The 22,547-nt window shown below is 38.5% G+C and overlaps 1 protein-coding gene across 7 annotated transcripts in view; it reads right to left on the reverse strand.

The window, feature by feature from the left end:
- Window positions 1–5,301, reverse strand: part of LOC124142829 (flotillin-1-like) — a 32,517-nt gene extending 27,216 nt beyond the window's left edge. For 5 of the 7 annotated variants that reach the window (XM_046511511.2, XM_046511514.2, XM_046511516.2 and 2 more), the window contains exons 1-2: window positions 5,170–5,301; window positions 2,999–3,074 (exon numbers count right to left, since the gene is read on the reverse strand). In XM_046511511.2, the coding sequence (XP_046367467.1) occupies window positions 2,999–3,074; window positions 5,170–5,215 (122 nt within the window). In that variant the 5' untranslated portion in view covers window positions 5,216–5,301. Of the gene's footprint in view, window positions 1–1,902; window positions 1,994–2,998; window positions 3,075–5,169 lie in introns of all 7 variants that reach the window. The other 2 variants (XM_046511510.2, XM_046511518.2) reach the window with 1 other exon arrangement.
- Window positions 5,302–22,547: the final 17,246 nt, after the last annotated feature.

Here is a 22,547-nt window from a genome sequence, read left to right on the forward strand (position 1 = left end):
TTACATTCTTTAAAAGTGGGCTGCACCCCACCTGAATCTGTCAGGGTTTGAGATTTTCTCAAGTCTTTGAGCCATACAAGAATTTACTCACTTGTTATCATTTACATAGGATTTTTAATCATTTTCTTCGGGTATTCAATATATTCTACTCCCTTGGATCCAATCTAGAGGGTAGTTTAAACCAATGAGTACACGTTTTAAAAAAAATTCTCCCGAAAATTCTGTTTCGGGTAACTGCTTATATTCTTCTGTTCGTTGTCGGCCCAAAATGTGTCCGATGTCACATGTTCTCGCAACAGTCACTGAGTCATACATCATGATATAAGTCACTTGCCATAAGCGAGACGTAGCACTTTTCTGCATTATTCACATCAGTAGAGCTTATGTTTAGGTGATGCCTGCATTCAATCAATACATAAAGAAGAGTACAGATATTCGGGTACGAAAGCTGAAATGTCTACATTGGGTAATAACACAGTGTTTTAATTATATTTTGTTTAAATTTCACATGTGTATATCTACGCAAGCAGCTCAAAATTAATTGGGTTATGGTGATATATTTCACATATTTTAATCAAATAAGCAGCTTACTAAGAGCTCTGATCTACACAGGTGTTACCACCAATATCATTATTCACGAGGAAACAAACAAAACAAACTCTCTAACACCATATATCGTGTACATGCAAACTTATATCAATTAACTTCAGCCATTTAAAGTCACAAGTCATATTTTCCTGCTTTGGTTATGAAACTCCTGGTATCATGCAATGCATGTGATTGCCACATTCATCAAAGTGCATCACCATACACCTTACAATCAAACTACTCCACACACCCATAGAGCAGCATGCCATACACTAATCCACCACAGTGCCACTGTTTCAGCAGGTGCAGCCTGCCTTGCTATATCTACAATGTTTAAGCATAGACATATGTGAGGGTGGAGACATGTTTTAACAAACAGGATACTACAAAATGATTGCGTAATTCATTCTTGTGCAATACTTTGGAAATTGCTTCAAGAAAATTGAGACAAAACTGTTTATACAAGAAGTGTTGACTGTTGACCTACATGATCATGTTTAATATTTTTTTAATAATTTGCTTGTTAATATGGTTAAAATGGAATGAGTGAGTATTGTTTTACGCCACATTTAGCAAAAGTGGAGGACACCAGAAATGGGCTTAACGCGGTTAAAATAAAGATGGATGGCAAAAAAATAACTGTAAAAGATATCTATCACATCTTCAACATATTTGTAACATTTCATTCACTTTGACATTGGTGTTCCATAAGCAAAGCTTGCACTTTTTCTCCTTATGCTAAATTATCTTCAAATACCACCCATCACATATAAATCAATGCTAAAACCTCAGGGAGCAGGATAATGAAGCGTTGTATGTGAAAACATGCTAACTAAAAATGTCAAGCTCACCCCATTGCTTTCAACCAACACACATCAGATCTACTAAAACTAAACATACTGAACAAATATCAAAGATAGGTTTCGTGGTCATTGACAAATGTTAAAACGTGTGATTCTAGACATGACAGAAAAATCAATTAATGGTTATTTTCAGTACAATGAATACTGTAAGTCAAAGTCAACCAACAACCCTAATCTGTGTCACAAAGAATTCCCAAATAACTACATGTTTTAGCTTTGCATGTTGCTTATAGCACTTTATTTCCATTTTTGTCTGGTTAAATTTCAAAGATTATCCCTCGGCAGATGAAGAGATGGACCTTTTAGGGTTTCAAACTCTGATCAAAAGATTAGTTTATGTGAAATGGTGAGGTGTGTCAGTTGAAGGTTAGGAACTGGATTTGGTTAAACAAAAGATTGAATTGTGATGTACAAGACAGTGATGACGACGTTGCCTGCGACATCAACTTACTTGCGCTATCCCCGTGACTGAGATAGCGACTCCATGCTTGGTGTAGACCTGTGGACTCTCTATAGTGAGAGTCAGGGTATTCAGACTCATTCTGAGTCACACAGGGGAGAAAGTGAAAATATTACTAACATGTGCACAAAACATGGTTCAGAAAATGTGTTAAAGAATGCATAAGAGAATCGGTATTAGAAACCAGCACTAGTCGTATCTAGTCGAAAAAATTAATTTTGGTTTATCGACTTCAATCCTTTTCATTTTCACATTACTAATGTTACAAGTCTATGGGGATGCTCAGATACGCATACCAAATCTACCATAGCCAAACACCCCAATGTCTCTTGGACATTGGAACACTTGTTATAAATGTATCCAAAGGAATAGCAGAATGTTAAAACTGTTAATGGTTTTCCAAGATGTCCAATACATTATCATCTGAAGGACTAGATTCGAGTAGTGACAAAAACAATCAGTTTCTTCTACTAAGTATCATACACATCTATATGACATCAAAAGATAGCACAATTCTTTAACATGTCTACTTCAGTCCAAACAACAAATAACATGATCATAATGATAAAAATAATTTCATTAATCACATAAAGGACAGCTGAATCATACATTTAAAGCACACTCAGTGTTTTACACTGTAGTGAGCAATATTGCAGCCATAACGTAAATATCCAAATATGTTTGGCTGATCAGTGCCTTCGGGGTACGAGGACACTGTAACCACACCATCATAATTTTTATAAGCATAGGATACTGGACTTTATTAGGCCAAGGAACCTGCACAGAAGAGATGGAGGCATAGTACTCTGGCTGTCGTACAACAGCAGACGTTATTGATTGTATGATCATGATGGCAGATCAGTATTGTCATTCCCATGAAGAAAACATTCATGGTTAACACCCTTTTAGTTCAGACAGTCCCTCAAACCATTAAGCAGCTCTGTCAGGTAAATAATGGAGTTGGGGTGAGATATATGTTTTTTCAGGAAACACTTCCCCTTCACACATACATGACATATACGATATATCCTCGTTGAGTCATACTTGAAAATGAACAGGACATGCTAAGTAAAATGGAAATACCTACCTCTGCAGTCTCTGGATCCCAGGCCAGACGAACACACGACCACCAGGCACAAACACTGACCGAGAGTGGCAGCATCCTGAAAGATGACAGGAATAACAGTATCAAACATATGATTGAGCTGGTACATGCATTGATTGAAGTTTAATGCCACCTGGAACAATATTTCAGTAATATCACAGCATGTGAGGTGTGGGAGGATGTTGGTCTTCAACCATAGTTGTTTGCAGGTTAAATACTGTTAATACAGTGCTGAAAAACCTGGAAACAATCATGATCACAGGTTTCTGGCACTTAGAGTGAGTTGGGTTTAACACTTCTTTGAACAGTATTTCAAGTATATCACTTTAGTGAAACCCACGAGCATGGGTATGGTGCTGACAAACCTAGAATCATAATCATGGCAAACAGGGTTTGAACCCAGGATCATGGTAATATGTCAAGACTAAATGAATGGTCAATTCTTTTGAAAACTTTTAGACTTGTTGAATTATATCTCACCACTTACAACTATCAATAATTTTTAACAAAATATTGAGCAGTTATTTCACATCACATGTTGAGTGGTGACACATTTATGCATGAACATGTGGACATCTAAGATATAACAAAAACAGTTGCTTTCAGTCTTCGGCAGTTGACATGATTGACAATAACAAGTCTTTTTCGGTAAATTTAGATTTAGTTTATGTAAGATATCATTGATTACACAATTTTCATATTGATAGTCGTTTATATTTCTTCCCATCGGCGATAATTCCAAATATCAATCTTTCTAGCCAGCCCTATCTGGTAGCATCATGAACTCTGCTTTACAAAAACAAGGCACATTGAAATTTAGTAATTAACTGAGTAACTGTATCATGTCATGAAATCTGAAAATATTATATATTTTAAAAACTACAGAAAAGAACAACAATATTATCATCTTTTCCATCATGGCCATAGGACACTAATAACATGAACAAAAATGCTTTTGTTTGCCATTTTGAAAAGTATGCAAACAAGTAAACAACTTTTGAAAAACTCTTTGGTGTATGTCATTCACTATAACCTAAAATAATTACAAAAAGCAGTAGCATTTTAGAAAGTTTGCTCTCGATTGATAATACTGATAGTATCCTTTTCAATTTTGGATTATTTTGGATTATTCAGGTTTATTTGTGAATCATATTATGCAAAAAAAGCATGTTCATATGGTCATCATTTTCCTCGTGGAAGTTCAATTTACTTGTGTCTGTTGTGCCAAATTTCATATATTTGGGATTAATAAAAAAAATATAAGGTGTTTTGCTTTAAAATGATTAAGAAGTGCCTTCAGTCTGTATATTAGCCACACCATTACAATTGTAATTGTGCACTGACACTCTAAGTCTAATACAAGAATTTCAAAACCTGGTTCACCAACAAATCAACACCCACCCCAAGTGCACCATTTCTACAGTTACTTTCCTTTGATTATCAACTGAAAAATCTGAATTAGAAATAAATATTTTTCATCAGACAAAATGCAGAAATATATGAAAGTATGGACGATATGCATGATATGCAGTACAATATTCAAGTTAGAATACTTGGAAAGCATAGCACTGGAGTCTTTCGCAATAGGCAACAGCTCATTGGGGAATTAAATACACAGATATGTTGCAATATCGCACAGCCTTCAGATCCGTGCCACGCACAAATGACCTTTCTGTTGCATTTGTAAACATTCATAAATACTGAATGACCATAAGCATGTATACGATGTATGGGTCAGCACGTTACATATAGGCCCTATATGTTTTGTTTGTTTACGTTTGACCTGTTGCGGTTCAAGCTGTTTAGTATGAAATACGAGGATTTCTGAACTATGCGAAAGGAATGTCAACGATCCATCTCGGGGTGTTTCCTTGAAAGTCTATAGATCATGAACACATTTCGTATAAAAACGACACATACTAGCGATATGTTAGAGGGGTTTAGTTAGGCTGGAGGTTCGCCGAATTGATGTCAAGATAGCATTAACGTAAACAAACGCGTATAATTTTATGAGCGATGCTTCAGCGTACTCTTAGTATGGTATTTGCCGAAATCCGGGCGGGTATTGCGCAAACCACAGGTGCTTGTTTTGGTAACCACGTCTTAAAAAACATGCAAAGTTTCTGTGAAACAATATGAAACATTAGACTGACCTGACACAACCATCACCTCGTTTGGACCACATGTTTCGAAGCCCATGTTTGCGGTTTACCGAAAATATTGGAGGTCCCTGTCAGAGCATAGGAAGTTATGGCTGCCCTTGTTTTTGTCCTACTCTTACGGAGAAAATGCCAACGACGATTATCATTGGTTAAAAGTCTCATATTTTTGTGCTACGCAGTTACCTCCCTTAGTCCATTTGGGCATTATGCTCATTTTTATACGTTTAGTGCAATAAATTATCAAATGTATTGATTTGTCATTGGTTTAAATATATTGTTGGTAGAATAAACTTATCACATGTTTGCAGAAATAGCATTTCTTAGTGCATTCATGATTTTAGTCAATGTGAATTATCCTTTCAGGAATAATAGACACTGAATCTATTTGATTCATTCATGACCACATGCTTTCAATATGTTTTGGTTTTGTTGTTATTTTCCTTTTGATATCTTTTAAATACAAAACAGCTCTTCCTAAAGGGAAATTATGTTACACATTCTTGTCCCAGCATTAGTCTGGACTAGTACAAGCAGCCACACACACACACGTGCATGCACGTCGCTATATAAATATAAGTGCAATAATCCTGAACGCACCTTAAACCCCATTTCACCTCACCTCACCTCACCTTAACTTTCTAGAACAGATCTTTCAAAACAAGTTTCTATAACAAGGTAACAACAACTTATCGAGCAACTGTCCCATACCTGTAAGGAATAAATTTGAGATATTTAAACCCGACATATTTTTTTCTAAAGGCATACGTCAGCGGAAGATCTTTTACACAGATACGATATCTCTGTGCGTGAAAATCTTATAAAACATCCACCAGAGGTTGCATCAGGTGAACTTCCAATCAACCATGCCCATTTTCAGGCTTGGTCTTATTTGAAGTTATTTCTTTCAATAATGAATTTTGTTTGTTGTTTTAATCTGCACTTATATCCCAGCTATATGACGGCGGTCTGTAAATAATCATATCTCGGTCGGACAATCCAGTGATTGAGGCCATAAACATCGATCTACGCACTTGGGATACCACACGCAATCACCAAGTCACCGATCCTGACCAACCGATCCATTTAGTCACTTAGTACGACAAGCATGGGATGCTGGGGGCATATATGCTTACCGGAATCCGCACAGGACTCTGTAATTAGTGTGACATTGTAATTAGTGAACGAGGGAGATAGTTCTATGGATACACTTATTCTTTATTACAATGACGGCAACATTTCGGTGTAGATACTTACACCGTTATCAAACAACTGGTGAACAGAAATGTTGTTGTTGCTTTAAGTGCTAAAGAGGTCGCCTTCTGCCGTAGCAATTTCGGCTGACCTGTCCCTCTTTGTGTGTGAGTAGGGTACACATAACTATTGTGAGTTTGGTATTCATATAATTTCTGTTTTTGTATTGATATTATTTCTATTTTCGTATATTGATATAATTTCATTTTTATCTTTGGCTGCTCTGTATATATACGTTCGAGTATCTGTCCATCTCTCAGAAATAGAGTTAGTTTGGCCATCGCCATTGCATCTCTTGGCTTTAGAGATGTACGAGAGATAGCGGATCTAACTGCAATTCTTGTTTTAGCCGAGCCTGGGCTGGAACATGGTCTTGACATTCTAGTAACAAGTGAGCAATGGATTCAGCCTGATTGCAAGATGGACAAACCTTGTCAACGTGCTCTTTGTGACCGAGTCTGGGGCGTGAGATGGCAATTTCAACTTTCCTTTCGTTTGAGTATGAGTTCGATTTGGTGGATCTTGGGTTGAATTTTGTATAGCCGTCTGCCGATCTAACTTGCGTCCCACTGGGCTTGCCATCTTTGGGCTAGGGTGACTTTGCTTTTGCTTTTTATCTCTAGTTTACTAAAGGGAATAGGCTGTATCTCCGATTTGTTTAGAGCTAGCTTCGCCAGTGTGTCTGCTTTTTCATTTCCATGAATATCTATGTGAGAGGGGATCCAACACAGCTCCACCTGTTGCCCTTGGTCCGATAGTTTCGATAGTGTATATTCGTATAGAATATTATTGACTGTGTTTGGCCTGGCAAGAAACAGAAATGTAAAGTATGGAGGTTATATACATGTGGATACATGATGTTTATACAATATAATGTTTACACAACGGAAAGCCATGGATAGGATTAATGAGGCATGATGGGTAGAAAGAACGTAATATCCTTGAACTCTGTTGATGGCTGGAATCTCTTGATGTAGACGGCTTCTAGAAGTTTCCCGATCTTGTAGTTGGTATGCTTTGTACGTTGATGTTGTTGCAATGGATGTAAGGTGATGGGGTGGCCTAATGGTTAAAGCGTTCGCTCGTCAAGCCGAAGGCCCGTGTTCAGTTCCCCCCATGGGTACATGTGAAGCCCATTTCTGGTGTCCCCCGCCGTGATATTACTGGACTATTGCTAAAAGCGGCGTAAAACCATACGCACTCACTTCAAAGGATGTTGAGGTCTGGTTGGGCTTGGATGTGGCCAGGGATGGCGGATTCGGAGTCTCTTTAAGACTTATGTTTCTTAATTCTTACTGGGAGAGGCCTTGATGTTTCTCCAATAGTCACCACAATCACATATTTATGACCTTCCAACGGCTTACCATGAGCCCACCACTAAACATTCTTAATCCCACTTTCCATTGTCCATTATATCGATATATCTTAATCCCCCCTTCTTATACTGGCTTCCAATCAACTTCCATATCAGTCACTGTATTGTTTTACCATAATGCCTTGTTAATCCTATTTATATACATCAATCAGGCTTTATAATTTAACCTTTTCTGTTGTGTAAACATTATCTTGTATAAATATCAATTATCCACATGTATATAAAATTGAAAGTTTCAACAGAATCCTAAAATTCTGATAATTACAAGAATAGAAAAAAAACACAAACCTCTTCTTTTGTAATATATTGCTAACTTACAAATTAGTAATCAGGGGATATCGCTTTAGTTTACCCACAAGGGTAGAAAGATCGGGTATAATTACTTGATAGTTATACTTTTATATCCATTGCATGTATTAGTAGTCCTCGATGCCGATTGGCCAGTTAAAGTGATATGAGGTCACATTGCTGCTTTTTAAGAATAATGCTTTTTTCAATGCTTCTTTTTAAGAAGACATCAACCATTGTTCATGGCGTCGAAACTAGTTTTAATATAATATGGGATAATCTAGTTATTTTACTGTCCATTGTCGGCAGGTTTTTATATATTATTTCATAACTTGTGAAGGTCACATTATGGCTGAAATACTGCCAATGTGACTTTAAATATTAACTCACTCATGACGTCGCAGATTGCTAATTTAATACCATTATCTGAAAAAAATGGTTGACTTCAGTGACGTTTTCCAGTCGGGATGACATGTCATATGTTTTTCTTCATTTCTTTCTTAAAATGACGATACATAACATACAGATGGAATAACTGAAACTCGGAATTGCGGTTTTTGTGTGACTCGTGGATGAATGTTGAGAGGACTTTAACAAAGGCTGGGGCTTACACCATTCACTCACTCATGACCGATAATCCGTAAATCCTCGTGGCTTGTTTCTTATTCTCTAACTTTAACACAACTAATATCTGTAGTGGGAGCTGAAGTTGGATAATATACAATGAATCGTCCGAACATGTTAATCTCTTAATCTGTGAATAACTGTAACAGAATACAAGGTTTCAGATTGGTAAGTCGAAAGGGGACCTGGGTTATAGGTCTCCAGCGCTTGATTGTTTGTTGTAAGTGCCGCATCAATACACCGCTTCCAGTCCCGACCGATAAGCCCCACCCATAAGCTGCCGTCCTCCGCTCAGAATATTTTGGTACCAGTCGCGTTTCAAAAATATCTAAAGAGAGTTATATATAATCTGTTTTTGGTTATAATTTAGTTGTCAAATTGCATATGGGGAGTGAAAATGAGCATAAACCGCAGCCACGTCGCTTCTAAGGTATCGTTTAACCCCGGAAGTAAGTCTTGACAAATCCGCAAAGTGCGCCTGGCCTTCTGATTGGATCAAACTCCCGCATGCGCTAGTCGACAGATTGGATCGGCCTATTGGAGTGTGTGAGTGAGATTGAACGCCACTATTCCAGCAATATAACACCGGAAATGGGGTTCACACATTGAGGGGATTAGAACCCGGGCCTTCAGAATGACGAGCAATGTTTTAATCACTAGTTTAACTCACCGCCCCCTTCATTGGATTGACTTTTGCGTGTGTGTGTGTGTGTGTGTGTGTGTGTGTGTGTGTGTGTGTGTGTGTGTGATTGTACTAGTCCGGACTAACGCCGATTTTATAATGCCACCCCACTGACATATCATGCCACACTTTAACATGTATACTGACCCTGGACCGACGAGTCCTTGATTAAAATCCGTAATGCCAAGCGCCAGGAAGGGTAACAACAAGTACCATTTCAGTCTTTTAGTATGAAGCGGCCGACAACGGAGATCATGGACGGTTAATGGTCAAAAGAAATCATCTGGCCAAAAATCGAATGGAAATTTTGGCAGTTAAAATTGCTTGTTTTAAAATCAAATCCCCTAAGCTACGATGTCACGGCAGCACCCAGTAAATGTGGCACTGTTACCTGATACGTAACTTAATACTATAATTAAGTCAATTCTCTTAAAAAATGTTTCCTTTGTCATATTGGCCCATTGATGCAACATCCGATTTTGGTATTTACGTTTTTGGCACAACACATCGAATGGCTTTAAATGTAAGATTTTCCTTGAGTTGCAGAATTGCATTCCTTATGTGATGCTGCAATTTCTACAACTTGACACACTCGTGTTTGTTCCTCCCACACACAAGGGGACACAGAACAGGTCCCCAGTAACCTATGACTGTCCTTGAGGCCACTGAAAACTCTCAATTCCACAAGGGAAATCAATTTAATCACCTCTTACGTTCCTAGGTTTCTAGGGCCTATACTACTCAGAATAAGTTAAGGACCACCCGCTTCTTCCATATTACCATAGTTACTCTGTCATGCCATAACAGATTAATTATCCTAACATGAAAGAATTGGATGTCCTTAACCTGTATTGAGCAGTACATGTTCCATTACAAAGAATCCCAAAAGGTTGAAACATTAATATCTTTTTGTTTCTTGTTTAACGCCATATTCAATATTACAGCTATATGACAGCCTTGAGTCTGTATCAGACACTCCAGTGATTGACACCATGAGCATAGATCTTCGCAATTGGGATGCATCAACCAAGTCAACGAGCCTTACCACCCGACCCCGTTAGTCGCCTCTTACGACAAGCATAGTCGCCTTTTACGGCAAGCATGGGGTAAGGATGAACCATGATTTGTAAATGGAGTCAGTTTGGGTTTGGGTTGGGTGGGGTTGCATTTATTTTGAATAGTTTTCAGATGCATAACATACTATTGATGTGATTTACGTGAGTTCTCATTCTTTGAAATCATGAATAAATTATGTGAAAGAGGTTTGCCAAACTGAATGACACATTTGGGGAAGGCATTGAGTCTTATTACACTTATGGGTGAAAGAACACCTGCACACACAGTGAATTGTTTTTTCATTTTAATATTTTTTCCAGAAACATTCCTGTTACAGTTTCAGAGATACCATGCCCAGGATGAGATGTGTCATTCAAAAATACAGAGGTATGGGGATGAATCTGATTTTTGAAACGCGATTCGCTGTGCAGAGTTGCGTCCCTTGGACACGGCAGAAACCTATGATTGTGGGTTCGAATCCCGTTTCGCCCGATTATGTTTCTAGGTTTTTCAGCACCATACCCGTGCTCGTGGGTTTCACCGAAGTGGCAACGTCTTCAACCTGCATCACTTCGAGCTTTCCTCCCACATTAAGCAGACACGCCGCGATATAAGTGGAATACTGTTAAAAGCGGCGTTAAACCCAACTCACTCACTCACTCATCCACTATGGCAAGTCATATAACAGTACACAAGATTTGTGTAAAATACAAAAATCAATAGTAGGTGACCAGTACAGAAAGCCAATCAACAAACAAACAGTGTCAAATTGCCACCTGGTGTAAGCCATGAGCATTGTGCTGTATGATGAAAGAAAATAGTTGGTGTCGTTACAAATCATGATAATAATGACAATTATATGGGAAAGGTTTACAGAAAATAGTCACTTCATTCGATGTTATAAATGTGACAGAAATATGTTTTGCAAATGTGACATCATGAGGTATTTCAAGAAGAATGGACCACGCCCACGGGAACTCGTTATTGGTCAGTAAAAAAAAAATTCTTATATATATATAGGGTGTATATTTTTTTTATTTACTGACCAATAACGAGTTCCTGTGTCCACGCCGTGAAATCAACGCTAAAACAGTGATCTGGTTACACATAAACGTCGCACCTGTAACAACAATGGCCTCGTCCTCTGTATTTTATGACTGCACGCGCATGCTGCCACCACTCTGAGAATTCTGACCGCAAGAAGGGAACCGATAGCAACAACTGACCAACTTAACAACTGTTGGTGGAACCGGAGATGGACAACGGGTTATTTCCGGGTGGGAACGAGTTACTTCCCTTTGACCGTAAAAGTCAGTTGTTCACCTATTTGTTTACAATATTCGATACGCATAGAAATAAAGATGTGTGTAGTTCTTTTCTAAAGTTAAAACATGCGTTACATTATGTCGTAATGCTTTATGTCTTTTAGGAGTATTTTTCTATTGAATACGACAACATTTTCATTTTTCAAACGACTGAACCATTGGATAGTGTCAACATTATTGTCAAACAACTTGAAGCACTCGTAAAATATTATCAACCAGCTCTATCAAAATCGACCATATTGTCGCTTTAACTTGTTTTGTTTGTTTGTTTGTTGTTACGATGACATGCATCAACCAAGTCAGCGAACCTGACCACCCGGTCCAGTTAGTCGCCTCTTGCGACAAGCATAATCGCCTTTTACAGCAAGCATGCGTTGCTGAAGACCTATTCTGACCCGGATCTTCACGGGGAGTTTTGTGATGTAAGCTAAGAACATTAATGTTGTGAATGAAGAGTGTACAATATTCTAATACAGTATTGAATATACATATTACAAATCGTGCATCCAAAGTAACATGTAATGTTTCTGTCTCATTTCTGATAGTACTTATAGGGACGATACCATGTGATTCTACTCTTTATATTGCAAATAATCAGTATGGCGTGCTTAATCTGTTAAGTTTCGAAAACACTGAATATGGATGACAAAATAAGAATAGTATCAGCAAACTGCAGGGGCCTAGCAGATAAAAGAAAACGTAAAGAAGTAACGAACCTATGGCGAAAGAAGAAATTTTCTATAATATGTTTACAGGACATTCATATTTCTAAAGAAGACGAAACATTATTAAGAAATGAATGGGGACTTCAAAGTATAATAGCGCCATTTTGTTTTGTAATACTTTAGAAATAAAAATCCATAGATTTAAACAAGATATTAATGGAAACTATATAATAGCAGATATCACAATGGAGGGCATAAGGTTAACTCTGACTAATATTTATGGGCCAAATCAAGATGAACCTGTTTTTTACAATATTTTGTTCAATAATATTGACGAATTTGAAAACGAATCAATGGTTATATGCGGAGATTGGAACTTGGTTCTAAATCCAGATGTCGATTTGGAAAATTATAAACATATCAACAATCCCAAAGCAAGAAAATTAGTACTTGAAAAAAGAAAGAAAAAAGTATGGCGTGCTTTATAGCAATATTTTGCTTAGGACTTATATAGGACTTTACCTAGTTTACTTTATTTAGCAATAACTGTCTAAACCAAAGTTTATTTCTTGGGGAAATCCGCAATGTACAGATACTTGTGATTACGTCCCTGTAATGAGTGAGCTCTACATGTTGAATGGAACTCGAGTCTGTGGCGTGCTTGGCGAACACTTTTACTGCAAGGCCACCCTTGGCACCGGATAACGCCTCTGAAAAAGAACGCCACTGATTCCAAAGATTTGTTGTTTGAGACAACCAAACATGACTTTACAGCAGAGAGCATATGTTTCTTTGTTTGTTGTTCAAGGCCACACTCAACAATATTAGCTACATGGCGGCGGTCTGTAAATAATCAAGTCAGCTAGCCTGACTACCAGATCCCGTTAGTCGCCTCTTACGACAAGCATAGTTGCCTTTTACGGCAAGCATGGGTTGCTGAAGACCTATTGTACTCCGGATCTTCATGGGTCGAGAGAGCACATTAGCTATGACCATTTCAAGGTATAGGATTTATATGAATTATTTGGTAAAACGTTTTCCCCAAAATGCACTGAAGTGTAGCGTAATTCATATAACATTTCTCGTTGACAATGCACTACGCCTTTAAAAATATATTCGCGATACTAGTAAATAAATTATATCGTCAACTTGAACGTAGTCGTGCAGCGGGCAAACAACAGAGTTTTACATATTAGCCGTAAAAGGAATGTTTTGCTATGACAACGATAGTCTCAAGGTTCTTTGGTGTCTTTTACAACATTTCAACCGTTTGCAAATGTCATTAATATTGATTTGTAACAGTGAATTAGCATGAACACAACACCAAAAAATATCATGAAATAATAATAACACATTATTCTACTGCTTTACTGCCCAGATCATATTACACTGCAGCATGAATTGATCACGCCCAATCAAAAAATGATACTTCACATAAAAGACACGATCGTTAAATTTTGCCATGTTTCTTACTACACTATAGTTGACAGTTGATGTGGCGTTTGATTCCACCAACTTTATGACTGTGTCATCCCGAACGGTCGACTATATACAAGTAGTTAAGAATAAGAAAACAGTGTTCGACCGATCAGCACTGTGTATTCTAGCATATTCGACGGATCTGTACCTGGAGATTAACAATCTCAAAACAGAGCATTTGAATATTTATGAAGCAAAGTGTGTAGACAAAAAAGAACATTTTCATGATAACAACATGCGCTTGTCGTAAGAGGCGACAAACGGGATCGGGTTGTCAGGCTCGCTGAGTTGGTTGATGCATGTCATCGATCCCATCGATCGATGCTCATGATGTCAATCACTGGATTGTCTGGTCCAGACTCGATTATATACAGACCGCCGTCATATAGCTGGAATATTGCTGAGTGCGGCGTTAAACAACAAACAAACAAACAAACACACGCATATGCTAACAACATTGTGAAAAGGGCGTGTTCATACATAGCGATTATTCCCACACGCCCAGCAAGTTTGCAATGGAATCTGGGTATTCCACGGCAGAAATGCCCAAATATCTGGGTCTATCTTTCTTTAAATCGAGTACTCTCTTAAAAAACATCTCTGAAAAAGAAATGAGTGAGTGAGTATGGTTTTACGCCGCTTTTAACAATATCACGGCGGTGGACACCATAAATGCGCTTCACACATTGTATCCATGTGGGAATCGGACCCGGTCTTCGGCGTGGCGAGCGAACGCTTCAACCACTACGCTACCCCACTGCCCCTGAAAAAGATGTGAACATATTAAGTAATATATATGTTAATGCTAAAATGGCTGGCTTGATAAGATGAGCTGTTGATTAAGTGAAGAGTTCTATAACCACCAGGACTTGAACACTTTATGGCTTACATCAAAGATAGAAATAACATTGAAATATCACTTCTCGGTCATGGAATTGTACTCTACGGTCAAAACTCTAAGGGAAACGAATATTCTTCCTTTAAACCTTTGCCTTCCTTCGAAAAATATATACTTCTCACTAAAGTTATTTCATATCTCCTACGGGCACGGGTGGCCCAGTCGTCGAAGGCGCTGCGGTTCGCTGTGTAGAGTTGCGTCCCTTGGGCCCGCCAGAAACGTGTAATTGTGGGTTCGAATCCCGGTTCGCTCCGATTATGTTTCTAGGTTTGTGAGCACCATACCCGTGTTGCTGGGTTTCGCCGAAGTGGTAAACGTCTGAGACCTGCATCACTTCGAGCTTTCTTCCCACATTAAGCTGACACGCCGTGATATAACTTGAATACTCACTTACTCAAGCTAAATGTAAACAATAATCGCCTTATTCTCCTTAAAATATACTTAAACCCAAGCTCCTATAATCCGACTTAGACAAGGTCGCCAATCAGCACCCATTCATATTTCACTTATTTAATGTCGGGCGCACAACTGAGATATTTCGCCGAAGGAGAATGCTGATTTGTTAATCAATAGAAAGGAAATAAGTGGTTATATGTATTAAACTATTTGTTGAAAAATATATTTGGAGTAAAATGTTGCAAATATTTTATTGCAGATATATAGATTGTTAGAGAAAGAATGTTACAATATATACAAAGTTGGGTTACCATCCATCCCTATTGTCTTACACGAGGCGGTCGGGTAGCCTAGTGGTTAAACGTTCGCTCGTCACGCCGAAGACCCGAGTTCGATTCCCGACATGGGTACAATGTGTGAAGCCCATTTCTGGTGTCCCCCGCCGTGATATTGCTGCAATATTGCTAAAAGCGTCGTAAAACCATACTCACTCACTCACTATTGCCTTGCGCCTCTAACAAAATACATAAGTGATCACAAACGGTAACCAAACATGGTTAGATACATCAATTCGACCGATTAGGAATGAAAGCACTCAGGCGTTTTTTCGACCGATCAGTCGTTATAATCCGTTATATTTACAAAGATGTTTCACAACAGGGAGGGAAAAGTCACATACAATTGTCATACCCAAAAATCTTACAAAAAGACAACGCGCGTGTGTTTTTTTGTGCATAAAAGACATTTTGGACAGTGTGTAGCATCTTAAACTGTTAATAAAAAAACATGTGACAATGCTTTGACTATCGAAAATAACGCATTCTTATGAGATGTGTGAACGTTACGGAAAATGAGCCCTAGGAAATATAGAAAAAAGGTCTACAATTGCTTAACGATGTTTAAGCCCAATTGTCCATATAGAACTTGTGATTAAAGAAGTAGGGGTAGGCAAGAGATAGCAAGATCGCAAGTCTTAACGAAATCTGTCTACCTAGTTCGCTAATAGGCATGCCAACTGCCTTATTCCAACATAGATTAGCAAGTCACCAGCTGTGATCAGCGCAGCGTGTGTTTAATGAAGGAAATACAGCCTCTGTCTTCCCAGATCTTTGTTTACTGAATAAACACACTGACCAATGTTCAGTGATATAGCTTATTTAGACATTGACGTTACATGGCCGGCCATTGCTACCCGGGTGTTTTGCTATGTGTTAAACAAATATATATGAATACTGAATATATACGTGAGGCCCCATCTTGGTGCATCTTAATGATGCGCTTCGTTAAACTAGACGTATAACGCGTGATACATGACAAAACAGATGTGCTTGGACCTGATTCACACTTGCTGATGGGATACAAAAGAACCCTGATCATAATACATTTGTTGCTTCTGATCTACGCCGCACACTAAGAACAAGTACACATACTTGAATATTAACAACATTACATCTATGTTACTGAGCAGTAAGTGAGAGTTTATATCTTTACATTTAATCAACAATATTGAAGCTATTCACGTGTTACATTATTATTGAAAAAAATGAGATAACTTTCCTTTGTAGAAATATCATGGGATGGTGATATAGATACACTTGTTTCCTCAAGGATGTGTGGATGACTGAGACATGCTGCGTTATTTTAATTTTGGAATTTTGGTTTTCGAAAAATCATGTCGCAGAAAGAACTGGGTTTGTTTTGTTGTTGTTTTATAAAGTGCGCCTCCTTCCTCGGACGAGCCAAATTCGCTCTGCACAGCAACTTCCAGAGGCAAGGGCGTTAACTGACAGTAAAAGTCCAGTTTCCACACTTGCCGAACTTGGCTGGAATTTCCAGGCTCAGTCGTAGCTCCACCAGTGGCAAAGTGCATCAAAATCACGTTAACACCTTGAATAAAAAACATGACAAGATTTGGAAAATATCTGGCGACGCCCAGTTGAAAGTACACATGCTTTACCAAGCGAATGATTAGACTAAGCACGGGCTCGTCCAGCCAAAATGTAACTCCGGAATGCCAGCCTAGTTCGGCAAGGGTGGTAACCAGATTTCTTTGGACAGTTTAAACCTTTGCCTCGGGAGACGTGCGAGAACACTATACCTATGGGTCGAAACATGCCCCGGTTATACTTATAGGTTTGTCAGGAAAAAACCCGTACTTATGAATTTCTCCCACATCTGATGTGTAATCAAATGGTTGTTCCATACTTCTCTAGAGCTCCGTATTTGCGTAAGATACATAAGCTATATTTGTAAACCACCATAACCCATTTAGTTTGGAGCTGTTTCCGTACAGAAACGCATGAAGAAATTAGAGAAGCCAACAGTATAACAACACTGTGGGTAATAACCCAGGCAGCTTTTTCAGCTTACGTACACAAACGTTTTTACAGATATTTCCCCTTTCTGACTAAATGCAGGCATCATATATACAAGAACCCTACTGTAGTGAATAATGCACAGATATGCGCCATCTCGTTCATTGTAACACATTTAAAAATTATCACTGTAATGACGTTACAAACGAACACAGTCATGCTAATCAAAATGTAAAACCTAAAACGGTGCCCCTAAAACAGCAAAGACGACAATATAATTATTTTCCAAAATATCCACTCATCGGTTTACAAAATACAACAGGCTGGACGAGCGTAAATCATAAACTACCGTGCAAAAGAAACTTATCACTTGTAAATCAAGTTTTATCTGAATTAAAGACAGTGCGATAGGTTAGAACGTTATCAGAAAACATTCACCAAAACACACCCTGTGCACGCACGAAAGACACTTTTTTGCAGGATTCAGTGAATTTCGTGCAGTCATGAAAAAAGGAGGAAACAGGATTTGGGGGAACTGATAAACATGTTCGTGCATGATTGCTGCATACATTCCGGCGTTGGGCAGTCCAAGGATGCAACATCAAAAAGAACATCAGAGAAATGCCGAGACTCACACAAGAGGCACGTGACAGAGCTATTGGTATGGCCGAGATAGGGGCCTCTCAAGGGCACATTGCAAGAACTTTTAACTGCAGTCAAACCAGTATCAGCAACTTGTTGAGCCGGTATCAGCAAACAGGCCAGACACAAGACCGTCGGGAAGACCAAGGGTTACAGCGCCAGTTGATGATCGCTACATCCGGACAATCCACCTTCGGAACCGATGTGTGACGGCGACGTCAACGGCAGCGACGGCACTGGGACACCCCATTAGCAGACGAACAATCTTACGGCGACTCCGCATTGCTGGTATCAGAGCCTATCGACCCTTCCGTGGAATGGCCTTGAACCCTCTACATCGTCAACGCAGATGACAATGGGCACGAACTGTTCGTCAGTCGCAGCGGCGTGATTGGGAAAGGGTGCTGTTCACGATGAAAGTCGCTTAAACTTGTTCCCTAATGATCACCGAATCCGTGTTTATCGACGTAGAGGAGAGCGACTGGCACCTAACTGCATCCAAGATGTGCACCCTTATGTTGGAGGCGGCGTCATGGTATGGGGCGGTATTTGCAGTCAGTGGACAACAAGGCTTGTCATCATCCGTGGAAATCTGACTGGCCAAAGACACAGAGATAAAGTGTTGCGACCTGTTGTAATGCCATTCTTACGTGGACAGCCAAGGGATACCCTTTGCAGCAGGATAATGCACGACCTCATACCGCCAGACTTGTTCATTAATATCTGCACAACGTTAACGTCCACATATTGCCTTGGCCAGCATGTTCTCCAGATATGAATCCCATACAGCATCTCTGGGATCAGCTGAGACAGCGCGTGCCTCCCCCAGCAAACAGACTGCGGCTTGAACAGGTTTTATTGGTTGAGTGGGGCAGAATTCCTGCTGACGTCATCCGGCGACTGACGACAACTACGAGGAGACGCATTTTGGCGTGCATTGATGCAGGGGGTGGTCACACACGCTACTAAGGACATGTCTTGTCACATGATTTGACTTTGTGAGCACCTTTGAGTGGACTCTGACTCGTGTTAATGTATTTTTTTATTTTGACCCCATGTCTCTTTTGCTCGGCCTTATGGCAAGTGCACTATCGATCTGGGCCTAGATTTTCGAAACGATCTTAGCTAAGATAAATCTTAACAACTTACGTTCAAAGATAAGATATCTTAAGGCTAAGATAAGATAGATTTTCGAAACTATCGTAAACCTGTCGCAGATCGTTCAGAGTTACGATACCTATCGTAACTCTGACAAGGAACTCATTTGTGTTAGAGATTGAAAAAGCGAGGTGTTTCCCAATGACGTCACGGGGATTTCCCAGCTGCTGACAATAACAACAACATAGATAAGTGACACGGAATTCATGATCACATTGTTAGGTCACATTGTTTAACATGCACATATTTGAGTGAAATTCTGTACAATCCTACATATGTCCTACATGTAGACGTGTTGTTCTTATGATAAAAGATGCCATGACTAACCGAACACAAAAAGCATTCGTGTGCCATGCAATAGCATTTTTTAAAGCCAAAAAATGTTAAATCAATAAGTATAGCGTTACCACACTTTAGCTATTAGAATGGAAATAATGTGCCAAAAGATACTTCACAATTTTCCCTTCAAATGGTCCTCTCGTGACCGCGCAGAACTTTATGATACAAACACATCGCGTACAAAGTCAAGGACGAAAGTAAGGGACGTTATTCTAAATGACAATGACGAGACCTTTGATCGAACAGCAGATGCGTTCAGCATTTAACATGCGTGTTCAAGTCTGATGTTAAGTGATGTATACTGTATATGTTTGTGTTTATGTCAAAAGTCAAGTTTATATTAGTGTAAACACCAACATTATTCGTGGAAACACTCAAAACAAAAATTGTTCAGGAAGCTGCGCACCCACAAGCAAGATTTTATGACAATCTAAGCTTGTTAAGTTTGTTTTGTTATTTATGTATCCAATATATTTCACGAATTAACCAAGGACTTAAATACAATATCAAGCTATAAGTATTTAGATGATGAAATTATTTTTTATCTATATAGATCCATAATTCTTTTCAAAATTTATAAGTGACACTAATTTTCGTTCGCAAAGAGAGATAATTTCGGAATTGTCAAGTTATGTTGTCTCATGGAACAAGCCACAAGTTAACGTAAACATACATATAATGTAGTCATTTTCTATCCTTTTAAATTAAGTAGAGCTAATAAACTGATTTGTCTGATTTCATTTAAATCTGACTAAGGTGCGAAATACTTTGTAATGTGTCAAATCTATTCCAGAACGTAGTTCAATGATGTTTGGCTTGTCTGACAGCATTGCTGAGGATCATTTACTAGTATTTGTCCGTTGACCCTAAACGTGACAACGATTTTATTGTTTGAATGGTCTCAAGTATATCTATATATTTTTTAAACATAAAACGGGAAGATGTAGACTTAAATATTAAAAACACCAAAATATTTTTAAACCGGTTTATTGAATGCAAAGATTATTGTGTTGAAAATGTGTATTTTATATTGATCAGTATATTTCATTCAATAAACTTTTTTTTCTGCGAACATATATTGGAATTTGCAAACTATGCTACATTTTGACGAGAACCAGAACGAGCATGGGAACCCATTTTTTATTTGATTTGTCGATACGAAAATCTGTGCTTAACTTTTACTGTCAAAATTTCAGTAAATTGTTATATTTACTTGAATACATCTATATGCCGTTAATCAATGTTTTTAAAGAATGCAATTGTTCAACAAACAGTTTTTAATCATTTTATTTTCAAATATTTGTCTTTCAAGATGATATAGATAACATAGGTATTGAATTTAAAACGAAACAAATTACAATTACTTTTGCAAGAAAAATATTAGATATTGAAAACAAATATTTGATCACATGTATTTCCTTGTTAAGTCAATAAATACTACACTGTATAGTTAAAATTCAATTATTAAAACCACCCGTCCCACACGATTTTAGATGTAAAAACTTATGCGAAACCTTTATGGTTATTTTTACATATGTAGATTGATATAATTTTATCAAATGCGAAAATAAAGACTAAAGCATTGACACAAATGCGATCCAGAAAATATAACAGCGGAACTCCGCGCTTTATGAAAACTGTACCATTGAGCAAGGTGTCCCGGGCGAGTACAAAGGGAAACCACTCTCAACTAGAGTTTGAACTAAGATTAGCTCCCCCTGGGTTATCAATGAGGTCACGGTCATTACTGTAGCCTGCCGACACTTTCCCTTTTTATCCCTCCCAAATTATCGAAAAGGTATGTTGTTTCACACTTCTTCTGCATGGACTCGGATAGAAATATATTGTAAGCTATCGACTCCACAGTTATGTGGATCGCTGTCGCGATTGAGAAATGTTTGACGCGAAATCCATGATGCGTTCTTTTTGTTTTCGAAGTGTCAATTTGAATCACTCAGTTTTACCAAATGAAATGTCAATGTTTGAACGTAAAGCAGACTTATTGTTTGGCAAAATATCTATGGAAAAGTATGCCGCCATCTTGGATGAAGATAAAATAAACTTACGACAGGTATAGGGCTATATTAGATTTACGACAAACTTAAGATATCTTAGGGCTACGATAGTTTCGAAAATAGGCTACGATAGCCTACGATTTCCTTACGATAACTTTACGATAATCTTAGGGCTAAGATCGTTTCAAAATCTAGGCCCTGGCATTGCAATTTCGTACGGACCCCGAAAAATGATTCCTTTAATTAAAATAATCATCATATAGTTAACACCTGTCTTTGTTTCTTTGGGGCGGTCGGGTAGCCCAGTGGTTAAAGCGTTCGCTCGTCATGCCGAAGACCCGGGTTCGATTCCCGACATGGGTACAATGTGTGAAACCCATTTCTGGTGTCCCCCGCCGTGATATTGCTGGAATATTGCTAAAAGCGGCGTAAAACCATACTCACTCACTCACTCACTCACTTTGTTTCTTTTTTATGGCGCTACTGAACAAGGTGATACGTTTCTTTTGCTCGGTAGTTAATATTGAATACCCCAACAAACTATTAATACCCAATGTGAATGAAAACATATGAGTTTATATTCAATGGCTCACAATCTATATGAGCCCTGGTCTCCCACTCTCCCACTCACAGTTGTCTAAATAACCGGCAACCGGGTGAAGGGACGTGATTAAACTGCTGACCTAATGGGACCGCCAGACCCTGAGGGTTAAAAGACAAGTGATGTCATGAGCCTTGATGGCAAAGGTATCAGCAAATGTGACATTCGTCACCACTCGCCCCTTTCCGTAACCTGCAAGAAGACTCGTCCCCCTATCGATGAATGTTATGTGCGAAAATACGACAAACCACTCAGAATGC

The sequence above is a fragment of the Haliotis rufescens genome, unplaced genomic scaffold (assembly GCF_023055435.1).
Source record: "Haliotis rufescens isolate VD_foot unplaced genomic scaffold, xgHalRufe1.0.p SCAF_8, whole genome shotgun sequence".
NCBI classification, from domain to species: Eukaryota; Metazoa; Mollusca; class Gastropoda; order Lepetellida; family Haliotidae; genus Haliotis; species Haliotis rufescens.